The sequence below is a fragment of the Archocentrus centrarchus genome, chromosome 18 (genome assembly GCF_007364275.1).
Source record: "Archocentrus centrarchus isolate MPI-CPG fArcCen1 chromosome 18, fArcCen1, whole genome shotgun sequence".
Taxonomy (NCBI): Eukaryota; Metazoa; Chordata; class Actinopteri; order Cichliformes; family Cichlidae; genus Archocentrus; species Archocentrus centrarchus.
Genome location: NC_044363.1, coordinates 15,096,394 through 15,120,775, shown reverse-complemented (window position 1 = coordinate 15,120,775; position 24,382 = coordinate 15,096,394). Strand labels below are relative to the sequence as shown.

Genomic DNA, 24,382 nt, shown 5'->3' with positions numbered 1-24,382 from the left:
GCATTGACTGTTGAAGAATTACAGCCATTTTTATAAAAACAAAAAAGTGTGCACTTTATGTGTGTTTATTAATTTGTCCAATTACATTTGAGCCCCTGAAAATAGGGGACTGTGTATAAAAGAGGCTGTAATTCCTAAATGGTTAAAGATGTATTTTTATTCAGCCACTTAAAACTGAAGCTGAGAGTCAACACTTCAATTATGTTTAATTATTTCAGTTCAAATCTATTTTACAGAACCAAACTTATGTCACTGTCCAGGCATTTCCAGACCCCTTACTGTAAGTGCTTTTGGTTCATTTGCACACAGTGTTTTCAGCCATCTGGGATTCATACAAGCAACCACATTAACAAAGTGCTGTAACTAAAATAATTCCAAGCTTATTCCCAAGAAAAACACATCCATGGAGGATTAAGCAGTGGGGAGCTCATCTGTCAAACTTTAAAACTCCAGTAAATTCAGCCCTTATGTCAGGGTTCATTTGTTTAATTTTTCAGTTTGTATCTGTGCTTTTCAAACATGAATTTGATCAAGCATTAATTTTTCTTTTTTTTTCTTATCGCAGCGTTTCATCCAGTACCTGGCCTCCAGGAACACACTGTTTAACCTGAACAACTTCCTGGATAAAGGAGCTCTGCAAGGTAAAGCGCACACAAACCTCTGTGAAGATCCTTCACAGCACAGTTTGTTTTCAGAGAACCAGATGGGGTTGATTTGCCTTGAGGTACATCACTCAGAATACCATAATGTTTCTGATAAATAAAAAGAGTGTTTAAAAGTCAAAATGGGTAGTAAAAGATAAAATATTAAATGTGGTTCATATTGTGTATATTTGTTTCTGTTTTTTGCTGCACTAGGTTATGACATGTCAACCTTCATCAGGCGATACAGTCGCTACCTGAACGAGAAGGCTATGTCCTACAGACTGGTGGCTGTGGATTTCACCAAGATGAAGAGGGGGTAAGTGTACACACACACAGTGTCATCTTTACTCATCATTTCACACTTATCTTGTCACACAGCTGGAGACAGCGTTTATCTTTTTGGCAATACACTTTGAGAAAGGCAGTAGACAAAGCCAGAGAACAAGTAGTTTCTCTGCAAAACCTCAAACTTGGACAGCAAAGAATATTTTCTGTTTCTTGCATTTAAAATATTGCAGAAAAGAAGGGAGTGACAATGTCGCACCCAGCTTGTTGAAACAAAGAAATAAGCCATCACAATTACTAGGGAAAATCTAGTATACGGAACACAAAGTTGCAGATAGTTTTCAGTCAGCTTGGATGGATGTGTTGTTTCGTAGACTGCATTTAAAAGATGGGCTTGGTTTGCAAAGTCCCTCCTCTGAAACTGGAACTGAGTGTTTTATCCGTCCAATGGTACTCACACTGGTAAAAATAGGATGGCAACCTCCTTGCAGTTAGTAAAAATAGGTGGTTGCCTAGTGATTGCATTGAATTTTAGTGCTGTTGGAGAGTAACTGCAAGTAGTTGCAGCGATCAGTTTCGATTGCAAGGCGATTTCACAGGTCACCTGGTCGGAGGCAACCTGTCTCCAAACAATTGCAGTCCTGACGGCAATCGCTCTCGGAAAGATTGGCGAAGGTTTGCAAATAATTGATATCTAGTTTATAAATGTAGATTGATTGCAACGCATTGGCAATCAGAGTCAGACTGCGCCATTGAGCGCAACACGTCACTTTGCAATAGGGAGCTCGACTTGGTGGCCGATGTTACGTTCACGATCACAACTGGCCGCAAGTGATTGCAGACCAGGGCCTTGTTTTCAAAGCAGCCATTTCAAAAGCGACAAGATCACAAGTTCATTTCACACAGTTGCAGTAATTGGTTATGCCATGGTTTCCAACCACTTTTTTCCTGTAGTGTGACTGTAGCATATGGACCCAGTCTAGATACTGGTTGGTGACCACCTGGCAATCACCGGTCTTGTGGTAAAAGTGTGTATTCTTTAACCAGTTGCAAGTGGTAGGTGGGCAACCGTAACAATACGCCAGCAATCAAAGGAATCACAAGGAGGTTTTTGTGTAGCATCTTCTTTGCGATCGATTTTCCTCAGCCGGTCATGAAATTTACATTTTCCTTAGCTACCTGTTGTTGCCAGGGGGTCATCAACCGGTCTCTAGGTCTGCGTGACTCAGCTTTTTTTAAAAATAAGACAGGAGCTAGATCTGACAAACTGAGACACTGCATGCTCATACTGTGGTGACTTGTCAGTTCTAATGCAGATCCATACTAAAGTGTATCCTGCTTTGTCCTTCTAGATGTTAATGGGGACCAATAAGAGTTGAAACCAGCCATTGGAAACACATCTGGAAAGTGTGCACATAGATCAGGCTAGCTGATTTTCCTAATGACTTGCAGTGAGACTGCTTCCAGAGGTGGTGCCCCCTGTTGGCTATTTCAATACTGGCTTCACTTTGCTGACCTGGAAACTATGTCCATCTGTAATATACAGTCTATGGTTATTACCAAAGATTGCACATAAAAGAATAACTTGGTCCCAGTGAGGTCACACATTGGTTTGAGAAATACTGTTTTTATTTTTTTAATTTATTTTTTATACCAAGCTTGGCATTTGGCCATCACATATCATTTGCTTGACTTAAGGGTGCAATAATTCACTGTAGTAATAAATGGGAGGCAGATTTTGGCTAAAAAATACAGACAGAGCAAATCTGAACAAGAGAAACTGAACAGTGTCTTTCAGTGGAAGACTGAAAGACTATGAAAAGCTACCCACGTGTTACTCAAACTAACCCCAGATAATTGCCACAAAGTGGGAAATTAACTATAGAGACCAAAAATGTTTTTGTACCAGGCTGTAAACATGTTTATTAATGTAATGTTTATTTCTGCCCTAAAGTTGGGTATTTTAACACGGGAGTGTCACTTTTGGAGCCAGCCTCAAGTGGCTACTTGAGGAACTGCAGATTTTTTTTGTTTGTGTGTATTTTTTCTTTGTTTGTTTGTTTTTTTGACATTTCTCAACAGAACCTTTAATTGCAGTCATTGTAGGCAGCTTATGCCACTTCATTTGTGGCATTTTAATGCCTCTGCTGAACACATTTACAGCCTCCCTGGAGCTCTGTGTTTTGAAGTGAAAGTGGGTGCTTTCTGGAGGTTGTGAGCGCACACAATCATTTCAATTTCAGAAAGTCCAGCCGCTGCATATTGACACTGAGTCTGTGTCACACTGATCCTGCTGAGCAGAGTCTCATTATTTATCTGAAAGTGTTTTCAGTCTCCATTTGTTGCACCTCAAAAAAGCACTTTGCACTACTGAGGAAGCTTCAGTATGCAGAATATCAGTTTACTTACTACATATTTCACATGGTTTTGCATCATCTCTTCATTCTCTTTCTGCTTAATTTGCATCGGAATTTAAATTTTTTCCACAAGGTGCCCGCTCTAATTGTGTGTGTGTGTGTGTGTGTGTTCGTTCCTCGTTTTGTCAGTATTGATGGCGTGATGCGCACCATGAACACAGAGAAGCTGATCAAGACGCTGCCCATCATCCAGAACCAGCTGGACGCTCTGTTGGATTTCCAGGTACCAAGTGTGTTTGTGTGCTACATACGTGCGCGTCTTGTCGAAGCCGTGCTTCATTCACTTTCCTATCAAAATGTAAATTGAAACAACAGTTTACAAAGTTTAAAAATTCATCGATGAGAGTATTTAAAAGAAACAAAACAAAAAAAGCACATTATGGAGACAGATTTCACATTTTAGTATGTTCGTTTAGGAAGGACAGGACTGTGTGGGGACTCGGTGCATTGTGAGTGCGCTGTGGTTTATGCCAGCAAGATTCAAAGAGTGATAAAAATGGATAGTTTCTCATTGAAATGCATACTGAATGCACACTGAGTGAGTGTGTCGCGTTGATGGGGACATGATGTTTTTTCCCGCTCCACCTAAACTAAATTGCCATTTGCTTGGTGTGTGGTGATGTGGTTGCGTCATGCTAAAGGGGGAGAGGTGTCGGTATTTGAAAGAGAGATCTTTTTATGAAAAGCTTTGGACAGATGTGAGAGATGCCTCCTTTACCGTCTCACTCTCTACCTCTCACTTCTCTCCAGGCCAACCCTAATGAGCTGACCAACGGCGTGATCAACTCAGCCTTCATGCTGCTCTTCAAGGACTCCATAAGGCTGTTTGCTGCTTACAATGAAGGGGTCATCAACTTACTGGGTACACACACACACACACCCACACATGAACACACTGGCAGGATAAACAGCAACGCTTTCTGTCCTACATGTGTCAGAAATGATGAGGTGTGAGTATATCTGTAGTTTTTTTTTTGTGCGTGTCCACACGCTCACGCTCTTGTCAGGTAGATTTAAAAACACAACCTCAACAGCGCATACACACACGTGTGCACAGTAGGTTTTGACAAGCTGTCATGTAGCTGCCAGACGCTTCTGTTTTCTCCACTCGATCGTCTTATGATTGTTCCTGCCTTCTTTCCTCCCTTCCTTGCTTACAGTACTGTGCAGAAGTCTTGAGCCACCCCTGATTTCTTTATATGTTGCGATGAAAATGAGAAATGGCTGCAGCGATTTATTGAAACGTATGCAGACATATATGGAAATGCCGTATATATAAGGCAAAACTGAGTTGGTACAATTCAAACAAGCTTTAAAGTCAGAATTTGATATGACCAACTTTATTCTTCAACACAGCCTGAGCTCTCTGAGGCAGCTTTCTTATCTTTTCTTTAAGCAGTCTTCAGGAATAGTTCTCCAGGCTTCATCAAGGACATTCAAAGCTCTCTTCTTTGGATGTTCATGCCTTTTGTTCCATTTTCTGTCAAGATGATCCCACACTGCTTCCATTATGTTGAGATCTGGGCTCTGGGGAGGCCAATCCATGACTGAAGGTGTTCCACTGAGTATTTTTTCTATCCAGGTATGCTTTTACTGTTTGGGATCATTGTCATGCTGAAAAATGAAGCTGCTGACATTTTTCAGTCCAGTTCTTGTGTAATGTGGCATACCTCAGCCTTTTCTTCCTGTTTCCCTTCCTTAAGAATGGCTTCATGACAGCCACCCTTCCACTGAGACCATTTTGGCTTCAGTGAACTTTAGATGGATCAACTGAAGGTCCAGATGCATCTCTCAGGTCCCGTGTCAGGTCTTTGCTGGATTGTTTCCTGTTTAAGGACATATGTTTCAGATATTGTTCATCTGCTGTAGATAATTTTTAGGTCTCTCACTTCCTCTTTTGTCCTCCATTTGTCCAGTTTCTGCAAATTTGTTGACATATGCCATGTTTTTTGGCTAATATCGCTTCACCGCAGTGGTGCAAAAATCCAACGTCCAAATGAAAACTCTGAGACCTTCAGAACTACAGTATTGCTCAAAACTACTTAAAAAAATTACAGTCAAGTCTGGCTGCTTGGAAGCAAAATATAAAGAAATGAGGAGTGGCTCAACACTTTTGCACAGCACTGTACTTCACACTTTTCCTTCCTCACCCTTTTAAATTTTGATCTCTCTCTCTCTCTCTCTCTCTCTGTAGAAAAGTACTTTGACATGAAGAAGAACCAGTGTAAAGATGCTCTGGACATCTACAAGAAATTTCTTTACAGGATGACGAAGCTGTCAGAGTTCCTCAAAGTGGCAGAGGTATCGTTATCCATGCAGTCACCTTGTTTTTTACCTCCCAAAATTTGTTTCAAGTTATCCTTTTCCTTAAAAATATCTATTTACTATATACTGTAAGACATACAGATGTGGTCAAACAGGACTCCTATAAGTGAGGGCCACATTTTTGCTCACACAGCTACTGTACTATGTTCAAACCAGAGTTCCTGACTTGCCCTCACAGCCCCACATTTGCTGCACACACTTAGACACAAGCATATATATATACACACACATGTATGCACACACACACGCCCACCCAAAATAACCCCGAAGATGGAGCATGTGGTTAGGTGCTCCGTTAGCTCCCTCTCCTTCTGCTCCCCACACTCCTCCATCTCATCCTTTCTTCTCTCTCGCTCTTCCCTCCACCCCTGACAGAGATGGATACTCATGTGGCTCTCCTTTGCCCAGTGCCCACAGATCATCCCTCTTTCTGTCTTCTCTCCAGTGCCCTCTTTCTTCCTTCCCTCCCAGTGTTTCAGCAGACGTGAAACTGTGAGATCAGCTACTGTAGCTTCCACACAAGTGGTTTTATATTCTCTCCATTAAAGTACACAGAAATAAATGTTCCGAGTCACTTTCCTTTTGTCTTTTATAATTGGCTTTTAAGGAGTGCTCTGAGCAATTAATTTTTTTCTTCTTCTGTGTTTTAAATCACGTGTTTCAAACATGTAGAGGTTTTTTATTAAGCTTGAATGAATATGTATATAAATATGTAATGAAAATTGTTTTTTTTTGTTTTGTTTTGTTTTTTTTTCCCAAAGTATGTTTCTCAGTAGCACAGTGGTGCAGATGAGCAGTCTGCTGCATGGGGCTATTAACCATTTATGGTATACTAAATGATGAGTAATCAGTGCAGTAAATATACTAAAAACAAGGGCAGCTGAGATCTTGAGGTGGTACATTTTTAATTAAATAGATTGGTGATGCAGATTTGTACAGGAGGGTTGCAAATCATTTTAAGAAAGCAGCTTTTCCACAGCAGACATTTTGTGGAAAAAATGAACTGGTGTTAGAAACAGTTCTGTTCAGTCATCATTAATTGTGATATTTACCCTTGTTTTTGTATGAAAAATGTCTGCAGTGTAAAAGGCTTATTATTAAAATGCCTTTAGGTACCTGCCCCCTTTTTCTAAGCTCAAGTTTAATCACTGAAAGCAGCATCTTTGCACTGGATTGACTTGAAATGTGCCCTTCATAGTTTTATTTGATCATTTTGTGATAAAGGACAACTGGATAAATGATCAGAAACCCATAAAGAAACTAAAAACTGCTAGAATCAGTTTTCACTCTGGAAGAAGTCTGGACAGTACTTGAAATACTCTTTTTTTTGGAAGGCAGATACACGATTGTGCAGACAGCTTACCTGCACAGTACTTGTTTAATTCTTACAGTGGTTCAGTCGGACATTAAACGGGCTGAGTACTAGGCAGCTGGCAGGGTGAAGACTGTTTTTATGTCCAATCTGACACTCTTTGGACATCTGTGTTCTCACGTACAAGCCCACTGCTTAAAATTGAGACAGGTTTAGGGCATGTGCACACAATCATGTCACAAAAGAAAGCACACCCTCTCTGTTTTAACATTTAATGTATCAGGACATAATTAAAAAAAAAAAAAAATCATCTGGTCTCAAAACGAGTTCAGTCTCAGATGAACAACAACACGACATCTTTATTTATTTAACAGAAACTTAAACTAAAATGAAGACGCAGAAGCCGTGTGTGAAAAATGAAGCACACGCCATGATTCAGCAGTTTGTAGATCCACCTTTAGCAAAAACATGAAGTAATCATGTTGTGTGTGACTTTCTCAGTCTCTCACATTGTGGAGGAATTTTTTATGCATGGCTCTTTTAAGGTCCCACCTCAACATTTCAGTCAGGTTGAGGTCTGGACTTTTGGCCATTGCGACACCTCGATTCTTTCCTTTTTTAGTCACTCTGTTGTAGATTTTGCTGCTGTGCTTGGGGTCATTGTCCTGTTGCATGACCCAGTTTGAACCAGACTTTACCTGTTGGACAGCTGGCCTCACATTTGCCTCTAGAACACTTTTGTATACAGAGGAGTTCATGGTCAACTCAATGACTGCAAGGTGCCCAGGTCCTGTGGTTTTAAAACGAGCCCAAATCATCACTATTCCCCCTCCGCACTGACACTTGGTACGAGGTGTTTGTGCTGATATGCTGCGTTTGGGTTTTCTCCAAATGCTGTGCATTATGGCCAAACCTCTCCTCTTTGGTCTCATCTGTCCAAAGACTGTTGGTGCAAAAGCCACGCTGCCATATTGTTTTTAGAGAGACGAGGCTTTATCCTTCCAAACAGGTTATACTTGTTCAGTCTTTTTCTAATTGGACTGTCATGAACTTTAACATTTAGCATGCTAACTGAGGCCTGTACAATCTCAGATGTAGCACTTGGGCTTTTTATAGTTTCTCTGAACTCTGAATTTGCTGGGACATTCATTACTGGGAAGATTGGTAACTTCTTGTTGTGGAATGATGGGCTTCAGATTGATAGGAAGTGGCCTTATAATCTTTCCCAGACTGATGGGCAGCAACAGTTGCTTCTCTAAGTTTATTGCTGACGTCTTTCCTCCTCAGCGTTGTGTTGGAAGCAGTGAGAGCGTACTTAGTTTTACACACATTGCTTCGGCTTTTTTTTTTTTTTTTTGCATGTGTGTTAAATAAATAATGACACAATAATGTTGTTCATTTGAGGTTGTATTTAAATGCTTTTAAAACTCGCTCGGGACTAGCTGATTGATTTTTAAATGCTGTCCTGGTATGTAAAATCTTATAACTGAAAGAGGGTGTCCATTCTCTTCCACTGTGTAATATGTTCAAACAGTGTGATTGAAGTGTTGTTCATATTTTGTGCTGATAAACAAAAGCCTAAAGGTGAGTTTGACAACAGGTTTTTTTGGGGGTGTGTGTTTATGTCACGTCTTAGTGTTTTGCTGCAGGTTCTAGCATCCTTTATGAATGTTTTCAGAGTTATCACACCATCGTTCACATCTGCTCTCCCTCATTGGTCAGACATGTTTATCTCTGTGCAGTCATCGTCATTCACTGTTGAGATGTCAAACTTTTCCATGTTTATTTCTTGTTTTGTTGACACTGCCGCTGCATGAAGTAATGATTCCCTTGTTTTTTTTGTTTTTTTTTTCTCATCTTTTTTTCACCAAATGGACCCTGCCCGCCTTTTTATGCTTTCTTCTTCATTTACCCCCCCCCCCCCCCCTTTTTTTATTTTTTTATTTATTTTTTTATTTTGTTTGTTTTTGACAACAGCAAGTTGGAATAGATCAGGGTGACATCCCAGATCTCTCACAGGTCAGTGTACATCTCACCGTCCACCCTTCTGTCTGATTCCAGCCTTCTCACCTTGTTTTTTTCACCCCTCAAGTCTCTCCTGCAACAGTACTTCTTGCCTCATTGCTCCCTCTATGCTTTCATCCACTGACTCACACTTTTTTTTTTCCACCCCTGCGTATGCCTGTGTTTCCCTCCAGACCAGTTGTTTACTTCCTTTTTATTCTCCACCCCACTCTTTTTTTTTTTTCATTTCTTAAGAAAAACACACACATCTTGTCTAACCTGATTTTATTCTTTGAATCCAGGCAACGCCCCTCTGGTGTAATTGATTTTGCTTTCCTGCTTTCTCTTTCACGTCTAAACGCTCATTATAGATCCAGAAACAGACTGAGCTGCGTTAGGTTGGCCTGCTTAAACACTGCGCCATCCTCAGGCCTGATGCCGGTTTGAAAACCTCGAGCAAAGGCGAACAATGAGCTTAGACCTTGAATCAATAAAATTAAGGATAATTGCAAAAAACGAAGGGCTTGAAAAACAGGACAGCAACAACACTTTCTAATTGTCAAGAATAAATTTTCCTTTTTGTTTGTGAGTTCAGTGGAATTGCTTGAAGCATTGTTTTCATCCTCCCCATTGGTTTATGGTTGGACATCAAGGACATTGTTTTCTTTGTTAGACTGCTACCCATAAATAGACATTTGTTAGACCACCACCAATAAACAGACATTATAATTCACTTCAGTACCATTAATGACCTGTTGTTTGTTTGTTAGTTTGTCTTTGTAGTATAAACATATTAAAAATAGAAGCCCTGTCCTTGAGTTCAGTGGAGTGAAATTGATCAGCAAGAGGGCTGCAGCTAATGATTGCTTTACCAGTCTATCTGCTGGTTGTCTTAATTAATCTGTGTAAATTACTGCAGCAAGTGGCATCTTAATTGCCTCATTTAGTTGGTCAAATAGCTAAAAAAAAAAAAAACGGATACTGGGTTTTGCAATAATGTACAGCAGAAAAAGTCACAAATCCTCACATTTTAGAAGAAGAAACTATTAGGCTGTATCATCAATCCATCCTCCCTCTTTCTCTTATCCTTTTCAGGGTCACAGGGGGGCAGGGTACACCCTGGACAGATCACCAGCCTGTCACAGGGCTAACACAGAGACAGACAGCCACTCACAAACACATTGACACCTGTGGGCAATTTAGAATCACCGATTAACCTAACCCCACTAACTGCATGCCTTTGGACTGTGGGAAGAAACCGTGGTACACAGAGAGAACCCACACAAACCTGGGGAGAACATGCAAGCTCCACACAGAAAAGCCCCAACCAGATGGTGGATTTGAACCCAGGGCCTTCTTGCTGTGGGGCAACAGTACTAACCACACCACTGTGCTACCAAGCCTGTGTTATGCTATAGATTATTTTTGCTTAAACAAATATGACACTATTAATTGTGAAAATGATGGCGAAAGTATGGATATTTGGTTGTTTCAGATTCTAAATGGTGATGACTTGCTGCTCTTCTGTGTTATAAAACATGCCCTTGAACAATGTTCTTTTAGCAGAATGCATTTAAAGCAAACCCATCAGTGTGGCTCTGCAGTTGGTCTGTCAGTTGGTTTATTTGAGTTATTAAATGAATGAGAATGAGAGCTGCTGTAAAGATTCATGGACCTGAGAGGATGAATTGCAGTCACCTTGGTGACTACTTTATTTCTTGTATTACAACCTCATCAGGTCAAAACAATGATGTTTTATGAATAAATACATGTAAAAGGTTCCCAGTAACATCACCTGTACACTATCATTATTGCTAATTGGCCAAGGTGCATTGCATTCTGTTGAGCTTGACTCAGCTTCATTTATATAGTTTAACATAGCAGCAGTCACCTCAAGGTGCTTTATATACACTGCTGAAAAAAATTAAAGGAACTTATTAGTCAGAGTATAGCATCAAGTAGGTTAAACTTTTGGGATATTGATGTGGTCCGGTAAGTAGCAGAGTGGGTTATTAATCAGTTTCAGCTGCTTTGGTGTTAATGAAATTAACAACGTGCACTAGAGGGGCAACAATGAGACAAGCCCCAAGACAGGAATGGTTTTAGAGCTGGAAGCCATCGACATTTTTTCCCTCATCTTTTCTCAAAAATCGAGCGAACACAGAAGTGACTTGAACCTGCGTTCTTTTTAATGACCACCAGGGGGCAATTGCTGCGTTTGCAAAAAAAAGACTTCTAGGAAAACGGCTTTCTGACTTGACTTCTGTAAAGACTTTCCTTATGAGGGTTTCTGGCTTCAGGTACTCATTTTGGGCCATGTAAATGGTGATGGATAAAACGCTCATCTCGAGGCTTCATAACGGGGCTTCACAAGAGCTGTATGGCGAAAGAGAAGAGAAAAGGATAAAACGCGCTGCAGAAGAGAATAGACAAATGTTACTGAAGCGTCGTAGTGGCAGGTAAATTCAAAGGGAGTTAAGAGAGAGGAGTGAAGGACAAGTGCCTCTGAAGTGCATCATGGGAAGTCCCCCAGCACCCCGAGTCACCTGATCCAGCCCTAACTATAAGCTTTATCATAAAGGAAGGGTTAATGCCTAATCTTAACTCTTTCCCCCTTGGACGCCTGCTAGGGGTAGCTCTAGTAGGGTAACCCTTGTTTCTCTTTTCTGAAGTGAGCAGTTTGTCATATTTCAGACCTGCTTCCAGAGCAAAATGACTGGGTGTGCATCAGAAGGTAGTGATGGTGATCTCTACCTGCACAGCTTACTAGGGATAGTCTTGGATAAATTGATAAACCTATTCTAATGGTGGTCAAACCACATCTTTATTGATGTATATTGACATGTCAAAACTCATCAAGGGAACAAAGGGAGGTAGTCTTTAAGGGGGAAAGTGGGGGGGGGGGGGGGGTCTGGTTCTTGACGGCAGTGTTTTCTCAGACATTTACATGAGTCCATCACTATCTTACTTTAAAACAAAAACTGAACACACAAACACCAAAAGCCAGAACACATGTAATGTTGGTGACAGAAAGCTGCCACTGCTTGTTTGTTAGCTAGTTTTAGCACTGGCATTGGCATCTTTGTTGAAATTGCGTTATCTTCCTGCTGGCTGAAAAATAGTTGGTCTTTTCTGTCTTCTGCATAGCCAAGGTGATGACCACTGGGGGTGAGAAATGGTAAATGGACTGGTACTTACATACTGCTTTCTTTACTCTATTTGAGCACTCAGTGTTTGTTGCTACAAGCCTCATTCACCTATTCTCACACACACATTCATACAAGCACCTTTAATCTAACATTCACACAGTCACACTCCGGTGGATTCATCAGGGGAAACTTGGGGTTCAGTATCTTGCAGACTGGAGAAGCCAGGGATCAAACTCACCTCCCTTCTAACTGGTAGTGCTCTTTTTGCAGTGTGAACGTACTTACGCACTTAAAGTAGCAAGCGTATCCTAAATATGGAAGCGTGTAATCAGAGACCCAGGCTTAGGCTTGTCCTTTTTTTTTTTTTTTTGGGCATTTCATATAAAAATGAGTCAAAATGAACTTGGTATGCAGCAGCTGCTTCTGACAGATCTATTAGACCTTTCTCCAACTAATTTCATAACACAGTCACATTATGTGACTGATCTCACGGTCATCTAGTTTCTTTGTCAGTGTCATAGTCTCTGCTATGCTTCAGCCAGCTCAATTTAGTGCTGTTCAAATTCTCAGCACCATATATTTGAAGAAAGTTTTTTCAATTGATGCATCCCAGGCTGACAGATTTATCCATAATAAAATAATCATAAGCTGCAGTCCTGATTAGATTGACAGTTTATTAAATTGAACTTACTTTGGCTCATAGTTGGAAAAACCTGGGTGTTTCTTCTGCCTGAATGTGGAAGGGGGGGGAGTCTCCCACACACTGACACACAACAGTAAAATTTTTACAGCTTCGGTGGAACGTGACCTTGGTTATGCATTACTAAAAAAATCATTAGTGTAAAGCTGGAAGTCAACAGCATGTGAGCTGACAGTGTGGGTGTTGAACTCATAATAAAACTGCACAGTTTACCGTAGTCATTAAATAGACGTTTTTCTTCTCCCTCCTCCTGTCGCAGAAAACAAAAGGATCATACATTGTAGGTGGTGGGTTGCATACTGTACACCCCCTTCCCCACCCCTGCTCCCCTGGTGCATGAACATCATCATAGCATGCGTGTGTGTGTGTGTGTGTGCGCAACCATGCACACTTGCACCTCAAGCACTCAAAGGCATGCGCTTCCCCTGTTTTTTCCACTGCAGAGCGATCTGGTGTCAACTCAGTGGAATATGTGTGCGCTGGCCTCAGGTGGCAGTTGCTCTCGCGAGCCAAACCGTGCACACACACAGAGCCTTGGCACGACAAGCAAAAGGCCATGAAACCTCATGAATAGAAAATGAAGCTTCACCCCTCCGTCTTCATCTGCATGAAAAGAATCTCTGCACCGGGTTTCGACTCGGCTCATTTAAATTCCGTCCTCCTCCTCTTAGATGTTGTTTATTTCATACTTGTCATGCACAACATCATTTCCTCAACACGCATGGTGGAGGTGCTTTAATAGTGAATGACCCAAGCATTACTGTGTAATCATTGTCCAAAAAAAAAGAAAATGAGGCAAAAGAGGGGATCCTCCCCCCCCCTTTTTTTTTTTTTTTTTGGAAGGCTTTTTTCTCTGTGCCTCCCAAAGTTAGTTATCACTGCTGAGCGTCTTAATCTAAGAGCAAGGCATGCTCATGATGTGGCAAAGGAAGACAGTGAAGAAGTGACCCCCCCGCCGAGTGAGTGTGTGTGTGTGTGTGTGTGTGTGTGTCAGGACTAATATTGACTAGGCACACACACGTATACTCTTCTTTTCACCCATTCAAAACCTCCGGCAGTTAAAGATGGTCTTTCTTTGTGCGAGTTGCTGTTTCTTTAACAACCAGGCAACAGTTTGTCAAGAAGCCACCGTCTTGCCCGGACTCCATATGCCTCTCCCGTGTGTCTGTGTGTATGTGTGTGTGTCTGCAGCCCTGTTGACAGCAAACTTTGCATTCTTGTGGACGGAGATACAGACATGACGTTGTGATATTTTCACAGTGAAAGAATTTCCCCTCCTCTCTCCAAAGCCAAAGAGAGACAAGCTATTCTTAAATTCCTGCGTGTTAAGTACAGAGGACTGAAGCTCCCACTATAGAAATGAATGCATTTGGGTCCATAATTTATTGGACTGTGAGACATTTTGTTTGCAGTTTAGCCTCTGTACACCACCACAGTAGATTTTACATCAAACCATCAAGATGGGATTGAAGTGCAGACGTTCAAGAGATTTAACAAACATTTTGCATGAACCGTTGAGGAATTGGAGCCATTTTTATACATAGTCCCTCATTTCAGAGGCTCAAAAGTAATGGACCAACTGACTGGCAAGGGGCTGTCCAGGTGAGACCTATGCTCTCATTATTCCATGACAAATGAAGCATATATAATATCTGAAGTTGATTCAAAGTGTTGAATTTGTATTCTATAGCTTTTCACTGTAATCTTAAATATGAGGCCTAAAGAGATGTTGGCGCAAGTGAGAGAGCCCATCATTAAACAAGCAGCAGCTAAAGGCGGCTGCAGTAGAGGCCTGGCAGAGCATTTCAAGGGAGGAAACGCGGCATTTGGTGACGTTCATGGGTTTCAGACTTTAGGCAGACATTGGCTGCAAAGTTTTTTTTAATGCACATATTAAAAGAGTCTTTAAATTTTAAATTTTTCTCACTGGGGTGGTGTACAGAGGTAAAACTATGAAAACTGTATCTTTGTCCAACAAATTGTGGACCTAACTGTAAATGAGCCATTGATTGCATCAGAATGTAGGCATTAATTAGTTCATAAAATGTGACGTAAAGTTATGTATGTTTTTAATCGATTTTTTTTTTTGTGTGTGTTTCCTGATTTTATTGGCAAATGAATGTTAAAAATTGAATTATATTTTTATGCATTTCCTTTTGCATTTTTATCTAAATAAGCTGTGAGCCTCAATTTTCTAACAGAGTGGAGGGAGCAATTTTTGTATCCAGTCTAACGATCACCAGAAAGGGAAAAAATTGACCTGACACACTCGTTTGCACAAAGCAGAAATGCTTAAAGAAACACAAAAGCAAAATACATAAATGAGTCAATTTAGGGAAATGCTTTAAAAATAGGAATGTAAGTAAATAGGTGACTTAATGCAAAGCTAAATGAATACAGACATCAGTTAATGGCATTCAATGCATTAATAATTAATACCTACATTTATTTTTCATTTAATCTTGTGCGTATTTAATGACATTAAATTTATTATAATTTGTTTCTAGTTTTGGCACTTGTGGTCTTCCGTAGATAAAACTGTTTGCTTATGAACCAATAACGCAGCTGCCTGCGCTGCTTTCGCCCTGCCGTTTGCAGTAATCTTTCTAGCATTAATGAAGCACCTAATGAGTGCAGAAGACATGCTGTTGTGCAGTGCCAAACAATCGGAGCTGAACTTGAATCTGTAGCTGAATTGTTTCATCTGTAGTAGCATAGCAACAGTCCCCAAGTAACCTGCTCGCCAACTGGTACACAAGAGCTCAAATTTAGCGCTGCTGCCTGATGTCATCTTACAACAAAAGGCTCTTTAAACACTCTGGGCCTCACTTGTTTTCCAGAAAAAGGATAAGAGATAAACGATATAATCTCCGTCTGCAAGTGCAATAAATGTAGAGAGATTTAGTGAAGCTACAGCAGAGGCACGCTGACAAGTCAGAGGTAAAGACTACTTTCTGGCACTTGTGCAAGTATGACAGGACCTCATGGTGTGAGGGTACTGCAAGATAAGCAGGTCAAAGATGCAAATATAGCAAAGGGAAGGCACAGCGTCAGAATTATCGCCCCTGTTCATGTGAAGTCAAGAGAAAAAGGCGCAGCCTCTCCTCTCCAACTTTTCCCTTGTTCTTTTTCAACCTCCTCCTTTGTTGCATCTCCTTTGAGTCTCCTGCTAACAGTGTGAGCGTGTTCTGCATGTTGCCTTGGCTATTCTTGGAGCCTGATGCACTCTGTTACCTTCCTGTGAGACCAACTAACTCTGGGTGCTGTTTGTGTGTTACTGTATGTGTAGGTGTGTTTTTGTTTTATTTTGTTTTTGCACGAGAGAGAAACAAGTTGAGTAGATTAATGGATTTCTTTCTTTTTTTTCCCCCTCATAATCGACTCTGTCTCTCAGGCTCCCAGCAGCCTGCTGGAGGCTTTGGAGCAGCACCTTGCCTCTCTGGAGGGCAAGAAGACCAAGGAGTTGAATGCAGACACCAGGTAGACATGTTAATTGCCAGACAGTTGCATCAGGTTTTCTTGACAGTTGAAGCTGCTTTTAAAGGGATTTGCATTTACAGTGTATGAAATTTCACAGTTCCTCCTCATCCCTCCCTCTCAGGAAGTTAAAAAAATAATAATAAATTGAACATTATCTCTGTTGCCTCCCCTTTCTCTTGTGTTTGCAGAGCATCCACCCTGTCGAACGCCGTTTCATCTCTCTCCTCCACTGGCATGTCTTTCACCCGCATGGATGAGAAGGAGAAGCAGCAGGCCTTGGAGGAGGAACAGGCCAGACTGCAGGCTCTTAAGGTAACAAATTTTGTTCTTTTTGGCCAAATCGTTTCTGAATCGGGGGGTAGTCTCAGAGCCGCAGCAGCAGGTCAAGTAGTTACCACTGTCTCCTCTTTCAAGAGACTTTTCAAGTGGCATCACTTGATTCAATTTATCCTGCTTTGTGCTGCTCCCGCTGGAGAGACAGCCATTTTTTCCTCACATATTCAGTAATACTCCAGTTGTTCAGCAGCCTTCTGTGAATGAAATCAGTGCATACACTCGCTTTTTCTTTTTAATACAGATAGAAGCACATCACATCTTAATATTCAGTGTGAATGCTCCTTTAAAGCTCCATAGTTTTTATTATTGGACTGTACTAGAGTAGCTTTGCTTTGTTCAGTTGAAAATAATACTTAAAGATCTCATACCAGGTTTTGGTGAAGTCCTTTGGTTCATCCATCACCTTGAAACAAGCTCCTCTTCTCCCTTTTAAGGCCTTTCTTCCTTTAAGCTGACTTTCTCCTGATCGGCTGCACCTTACAAACTGAAGCTTTGAACAGTGGGTGGGTAGAGGCCGAGGTACCTCACATGACCATATTAAGGATATCCCCTCTCTTTAAGCTAATGCAGGCAAAGAGTAAGAAAAGCTGTCTGACACTGAGAGTTTAGAGCAGTTTGAAGCCTGAGCTTTTGGCTCTCAGGGATTGCTCGTACATATGCTCAAAAACCACAGCTGATTTTTAATTTTTGCCACTACCCCCACCCCCACCCCACCCCCAAGGTCATGACAATGTTAAGCACTGCATGCTCCCAGTGCTTGTGCTACATTTGGATCACTGCCTGATATTCTAGTTCTGGCCACTTGCATTTGATCTTGATTGACTGGATCTTCTCCAGTGTGTCAAAACAATCACCCTTCAAATTGATGTTCATTTTGGGGAAGAGGAAGATATCACAGGCAGCTGCTGGCCAGGATGGTGTAGCTACAAAAAAAAAAAAAAAAAAAAAAAAAAAAGCTTTGGGAGCAAGAGCACAACGGCATGTGCCACATTTGAAGTAAAAAATGTTTTTCTTCTGTGTCTTCGGACTTTAGAAGGAAACTTTGCATTAAATGTTTGATCCTGGGGGACAAAATTTCAGTGCAAAACGCCGTGAAACTGATAAAACAAACAGGCACTTCTGGCAGCATTCCTGACCTTGATGCACCGCTCTCGGGCTTAGACACCGCGTGCTTCTGTTTCACCTCTCGGTTGCAGCCGTAGCCGCAGCTGTCATTACCGGTGATGGTCCTCGACATTAAAGTCGGGTCACTTAGACACAGAAGTTGGGAGCGATATAAATGTAAATCAGGTGTGGATGTTGCTTTTTGTTGCTGGAGTTGGAGTGCTTTGACGCACATTGTAGAAGCTCTATAAACTCATTATATAATCCAACCTCTCTGTATGGAAATAAAGAATAGCATCACAAAAATCAGCTCAATGACAAGTGTAGCTGCAGTCATTTCTCTGGGTGCTCGCAAAGGAAAAACTCCACTGCAACACTTGAACACTCACAAGTGGGGAGTAAAAAAAAAAAGAAATCCATAGTGCTTCACTCTGCTTTACTGTAGAAATCAGACTGTGTTGTGTTGCTGCTGAAAGATTGTCTAGTAACTTTGGCGAGTTCTGAACTCCAGTCGAGGATAAAGGCCAGCAGTCTCAGTGGTGAGGCGAGCAATAGAAAAGTCAAGTGTAAAATGTGTTGACATTTCTTGCTCCAGCCCTGGGAGTCCTGCCTTACAGCAAACTGTAATTGAGTAGGAGCAGTGAAGCTACAACACAGTGGCTCTGTGTGTGTGTGTGTGTGTGTGTGTGTGTGTGTGTGTGTGTGTGTGTGTGTGTGTGTTAAGCATACTTGTATCCTGGCAGAAAAGATACAGTATGTGTCTCCAAGTGTTGCCAGTATCTCTGTGAGCTTTGTGTGTATATCCTGGCAGATTACACTCGCTATGTGTTGCCAGCGCGTCTAGGTGTGCGTGCGTGTGTTTGATTGGATTTTAGCACGCTGTTTATTCTGTGCCCTCAGTTGCCCCTGTTTCTGCCAAGGTCCACTGATTACCTCTTGGGTTTAGTTAGAAAGGAGGGGGGAAGATAAAGTGAGAGCGAGAACATAACAGAGTAAGAAAGAGGAGCTCAAGAGAGAGCGAGCGAGCTCCAGGGTTAGCAGGGGTCGTCCAGATACTCTAGTCCAGCTGTCTGCACTCTCCGGTGTCCATATGGACTCAGCGCGCGCACACACATACGAAAACACTCACACACTCAGCTACTGTCCAGCTGTGGCCTCAGCCCAAACAATAACAGCACTTCCCATTTGTTCCTCGCTGCACTGTCAGAATAACGATGAAGAGGACTCGGCCTGGCTGAGGCTGGCGCAGCAGCGGGAGCTTCTGCTTATTAATCCGCTCAAAGTCCAAAATCCTTTAAAGGTGGAAGAGGTTGTAAATTGAATTGGAACATCTCCGTACCTTTAAAGTTCGAACTGAACTGAAATGCCTGGGTGGCCATGTGTAAATGAAATGGACCAAAGGCGCTGCAGGAAGCTGTGGTCATCCATAATAACAATAATAATCTGCGCTTCTGTTGTACTTTAAATTACTTCACATGCCGTTGAAGGTGGATTTTAGATTTTATTTTATTTATTTATTTTTTTCCCCCACAGTGAATTCCCACATGATAAGACATAAATGCATTGATCCCTGTGGAGAAATGAGGTCATTGCCGCAGCAAATAATCAGATCTAACGGGGAAGACGCGCGGACGGGAATGCAAGACGAGAAATGAGCAATAAAACAGCAAGAAGGATCAAAGCGAGTGATGGGTTCGCTTATGGGATGATATGAAAACAGAGCTAGAAGGTTCAACCTCTTCTGACAACCGCATGGAGAAAAACACAGGGATTATGTTTACTGTAATGTGTTTTTAAATTTTTAATATGGAGGAATGAGACTAAATCTGCCGACAGTCGGGCGTCTTCCAGTGAACTGATCCTAAAGCAAAACGTTCAAATTAATACAAGAAATGAGAGAGCCTAGGGGAGGCAGGGAGGTTTTTACGGCTGCAGGACCTTCAGAGTGCGTTGCTGATGATCTCGGATCAGCAAAGTGCTCACACATCTGATGATTTTTACTGCCTTATCCAGGTGGGTTTCTCAACTGACAGCAGGTTTGAGCTAAATTAAAGGTATTTGCAGGTCAGGCTTCACATGCGTTGAATTTGTCTTCCCGAATCAGCAGAAATGGCACAAAATTCCCAACCTGTTATTGTTTTGTTTCAGTTTGGCTGGACTTTGCTGATGTCTGTGTTTTTGTCACCGGAGAGAGCCGCATTCAGCGTTTCAGCAGCACACGAGTCTCGGGGTCAAACAGCGTTTGAGCCGAGCTGAAGGTTTTAGCATCGCAACAAAAAAAATGTGCTGGAAACAATTAGCTTTAAAGTACTTCACACTAATAGCCTGTCATTATATTGTTGTGTGAGCTGAATCCCACAACACACAGCAACCTTGGCAGGCGAAACCAAGCAATAATGTGACGTTGGAAATTCATTTGGGCTGGCTTTTAGTCTTACATCTAAAGCCAAGAAGTGACTCTGTATCACTGAGGCATGTTCTCTCCTGTGTATGATTTTGCTCATCCTGACTTCACATTGTTCAATTTGTGGCATTAGATGCCTGGAAAGAACTTCCAACCACCATGACTCAAAAACACAACACAAAGTTACAGGACGGCTGAGGTTTAGGGTGTTGCTTTCCTCTGTGGAAATAGATATTTGTCTCCATAGTGTGTCACTTCCCTGGATTTGAGCTTACTGGAAACAACGCTCTTGTTCGTTTCAGTGGGAAATAACTGTTTAAATATTGCCTTCCTGATCACACTGTGCTGTTTTTCTCTCACATGGTTGTGTGTACTCCTTGCAGGACCAGCGCCTGAAGGAGATCAGCATGCAGACTCCACCCTCAGCATCCCCCAGCAGCCAGTCGATAGGCAGCACCAACAACAACAACCACGTCACGCAGACCCCAGAGATGTTCAGCTCCACGCTGTCCACCAACAGGTGCGCACGCAGCCACATAGGACCCACGATACCTTATACAGAGTCACACCCATCACATTTAAAAGGAACGATAGTGTACCCAGGACTTTTTTTTTTAGATACTGAATAATGAGCATAGATGTATATTTTAGTAACATATAAGTCAATCAAGAATTTGCCTTTTCCCACCATCTCCTGTGCAACAGACAGCAGGCTTAACATCATAAAGGTGTTAAATGAAACACATATGATAACATGGTCACTAATCCAGCACCGGTAACTGTCTTGTTGAGATACTGACATCGTGGGTGGAGATTTTGCTCCTTAATAAAGAAGCAGCTACTTCAGGCTGTTGCTCCCACTGCTGTGCAGAATCAGGAGGAGATGAGAGCACGTGACCCTCTGCCTGAACCCAGAAAAGTTTTAGATTTGTGTTAAATTGTCACCATAGTTACTGTGTAAAATTCACAGCCCGTTACTTATACTTATCACTTACTTACCTATTAACTATTTTATTAAGTAATTGATCCATGTAATGTATTGGCTCTGATTGGAGAGCATCTCTGAGTGATCATATGACAAACAGCATGTGATTTAATCTGACGGCCCTCTGTATTATTGTCTGAAGAAGAGCAGGTGTGCGCTACTTAGGTTAACCCCCTCATTGGACGAGGAACTGTACGCAGTAACTTGATTTGCAGTATAAAGAAAACTGAAATAATGATCCAGTGTTGAACTTTAGAGTTTCCAGTGAGGGCAGCAGGAGTGCAGGCAGAGCCAGTGAAGGAAGTTAACTGGAATCCAGTTTACAGACAAAACAAATAATGGTAAAAAAAAAAAAAAAAAGAACTGCTAGAAAACGTGAAGAAATAACGTGCTATAGTGATGGTGGTGGTGGTGTGAATTCTTTTGCCCCAAATAATCATGTAGTGAAAATCTGGTACTGTGATCTAACCCTGCTGGGTACCCTGCAGACTTAAACCGCTCTAGCGCATGAACTTTGGGCAGTATCAGGAGAATCGGGGCAGGACATTGTCCACAGGACGCTGTCCTTTGTCACATTCTTACTACAGCAGATAATCCACTTCAGACACGTTCTCATTACTGGAAACACTTAAAGAAGCTGCCTGGAGAGAGAGCGCAGCAGGCAGGACACATAACGGCCTTAATTGGCAAAGCTGTTCTCACATGCCTGAAATCCAGCATCACGCTGACTTTGTTCCAGAGACATAATGACATTTGCATTCTTACTCGCACCTACTGTATGTAGCATGAAATGTAGAAAAATTTAGGGCTGCAGTGCGCTTTAGGACCATAATGCAGTACACAGCCACGTTCGGCACTTATCCATCTCCTCTGTGTCTGATGGAACAGATTTGCTCCCACTTCAGTCAAACTCATGTTTATACTGACGCTCTTTAACTTGACTGTGTAGACATGGTGCTGCTCCCTCTTATACCATCGTTGCCACTTGTCATATGTAAAACTGAACCACAGCTGAAAACTTGCTGTTGATGAACTTTTGACAGCCAGTGCTGTGTTTCGTGGAACTATTTCACTATTAAAGGCCATGTGTTGCTGAATATGGTTGCTGTATGTTGCCATGCTGCACTTGCTTAAAAAATTGTTTATTATTCTCTAGAATAAGAGGAGAGGAGCTTCAAGTCAGGCAGGAATGGTTGAAACATGCAAAACAAACTGGATTTTATTATTTAACTACCCTGTTATAACTAACAAACCTCTTCTCAGTGTGCTACAGAGATCCAAAAATAAATGTATTTACCGTCAGCGTGCATTTTTAAAAACTCCCATTTGTTAGCCAACAAAACAAATCCTTGTATCTCACCTCCAGCTGACTCCAGCTTTAACAGAGTTAAAGTAGAACTATTTATTCTCGATAATCAGAACAGAATTTAGGCTCAGTGTGCACGCTCTGAATTTACTGCTGCAAACTGCTTTATTGCTCTCTGGAAGTTTTTACAGCCCTTCAGAGCAGGAGGATTAATCTTTATCTGTGACAAACGAACATTTTTAGTGGTGGCTTTAGCTATTTATGCTCAGTTGATTAAATATTAATGCTCCGTCTCCATCTGTCTTTCTGTATCTCTGTTCTGTTCTCTCGCTGACTTACTCACTTGACTCCTGCCCCCCCCCCCCTTTTTTCTCCCTCCTCTTTACACTCACCTCTTCTGCCCCCCCCCCCCCCCCCCCCCCCCCCCCTTTCTCACATCACCTCTTTCTCTCCTCAGTGTGCCCAATCTGAACAGTGACCTGTTTGATCTTCAGCCGGCCTTCATCCCCGCTGTGCAGAGCACTCCTTCCATCTCCAACGCCAACAGTGCCTGGGGAGGTACGTTACCTGCACACACAAAATGAATGCACCAGCAGGGATTCAGACATGCAAATAAGTTAGAGACACACACACACACACAGATGTACACAAGTGAATTTATTCCTTTAATATCCCCTCTGGCCAGTCGTTCACCTGTGTGTCCATCCATCTATTTTTATGGAAACCATCCATCCATCCTCCATCATCATCTTTTCTGCAGGAGCTAATGTTGTGTGACCCAGTCGGCGTCTTCTGTGAGATGCAGTTAAACACAGTCTTAGCAGCTCAGTAAAGCAGTAAGAAAGACTCAGACAGCTTCTCCTTGTTTGTCACTGAGGCTGAAAAGCTGAGCACAGACCCACATTTTGCTGCAAACTACAGCCTTACGTATTTGTGAAAAACAAAACAGGGTTGACATTTCAGGCTACAATCAGCTGCTTCGGATCAAAATGTAGCGCAAAGATGCATCTGGAAGCTGTGTTAGTGCGTAGTATTAAAGGCTTTATGATAAAGGATTATGCAGAGTTTGGCCAGATTTTACACTCAGACCTACTTCCTAACTTAGATATGAGCCTTTCACATTATCAGTGACTCTGACCCAGAAGCTGAGATAAGTGTCCCCTGTATTCTCCTCAGAAATACCGCAAAGCATACTTGATTCAGGAAACGTCCGAGGCTGTAAGAATATGAGGCACTGATTGTGTTTTCGGTCAGGCAGTAGACTTCTTTAAAGGACTTTGACATTTGTGGGAAATGTGCTGCTTCACATTCTGCTGGAGAAAGCTTTACAGTAAATGTGAGGCTACAGCCAGCAGCCTTTAGCTGAAACTATGAGATATAACGTCCCATTAAAGTGGTGCACTGATCCAACTTTTTCAGTCCTGATGCCAATAAGGATACCTTGGCAGTGGGTACCTGCCAATTCTGAGCATCAGTCCATGTCAGACCAGTGGGATCATTCCTTTTAGTTTTTTTTTTTTCTTTTCTTTTCTTGCTCACACTGGTGCTTTGAGATTGACTCTCAACATAAGAATTAAAAAAATCAAAAACGTCTTTTGTGCATCAGTAAATGAAACCCAAAGGAAGGAACTAATATAGAATTATACAATATAGAATTTACAAAATATTTCAGTAATGGTGACTTTACTTCTGTTTCTTGTTCCCAAAAATTCCTTTCTGCTAGAGGAAAAATATAAGGCAACTTATATTTACATTACTTTTCAAAAGAATTGAACCACCCATAATTTTTTTGCAGGAATTTATTGAAACGTGCAATCATACATGGAAATACAGCATATCAGGCAAAAACTGATTTTGTACAATTCTAATGAGCTTGAAAGTCAGTATTTGGTGTGACCACCTTTATTCTTCAACACAGTCTGAACTCTCTG

At 41.6% G+C, this 24,382-nt stretch overlaps 1 protein-coding gene across 2 annotated transcripts in view; it reads left to right on the top strand.

Annotated features, from left to right (window-relative positions):
* LOC115796792 (phosphatidylinositol-binding clathrin assembly protein) overlaps positions 1–24,382 on the top strand; it is a 108,290-nt gene that overhangs the window by 61,029 nt on the left and 22,879 nt on the right. For both annotated transcript variants that reach the window (XM_030753225.1, XM_030753226.1), the window contains exons 3-12: positions 566–641; positions 858–960; positions 3,476–3,569; positions 4,097–4,208; positions 5,541–5,647; positions 8,961–9,002; positions 16,231–16,316; positions 16,505–16,628; positions 20,544–20,680; positions 22,909–23,009. In XM_030753225.1, coding sequence (XP_030609085.1) covers positions 566–641; positions 858–960; positions 3,476–3,569; positions 4,097–4,208; positions 5,541–5,647; positions 8,961–9,002; positions 16,231–16,316; positions 16,505–16,628; positions 20,544–20,680; positions 22,909–23,009 — 982 coding nt within the window. The remainder of the gene's footprint in view (positions 1–565; positions 642–857; positions 961–3,475; positions 3,570–4,096; positions 4,209–5,540; positions 5,648–8,960; positions 9,003–16,230; positions 16,317–16,504; positions 16,629–20,543; positions 20,681–22,908; positions 23,010–24,382) is intronic.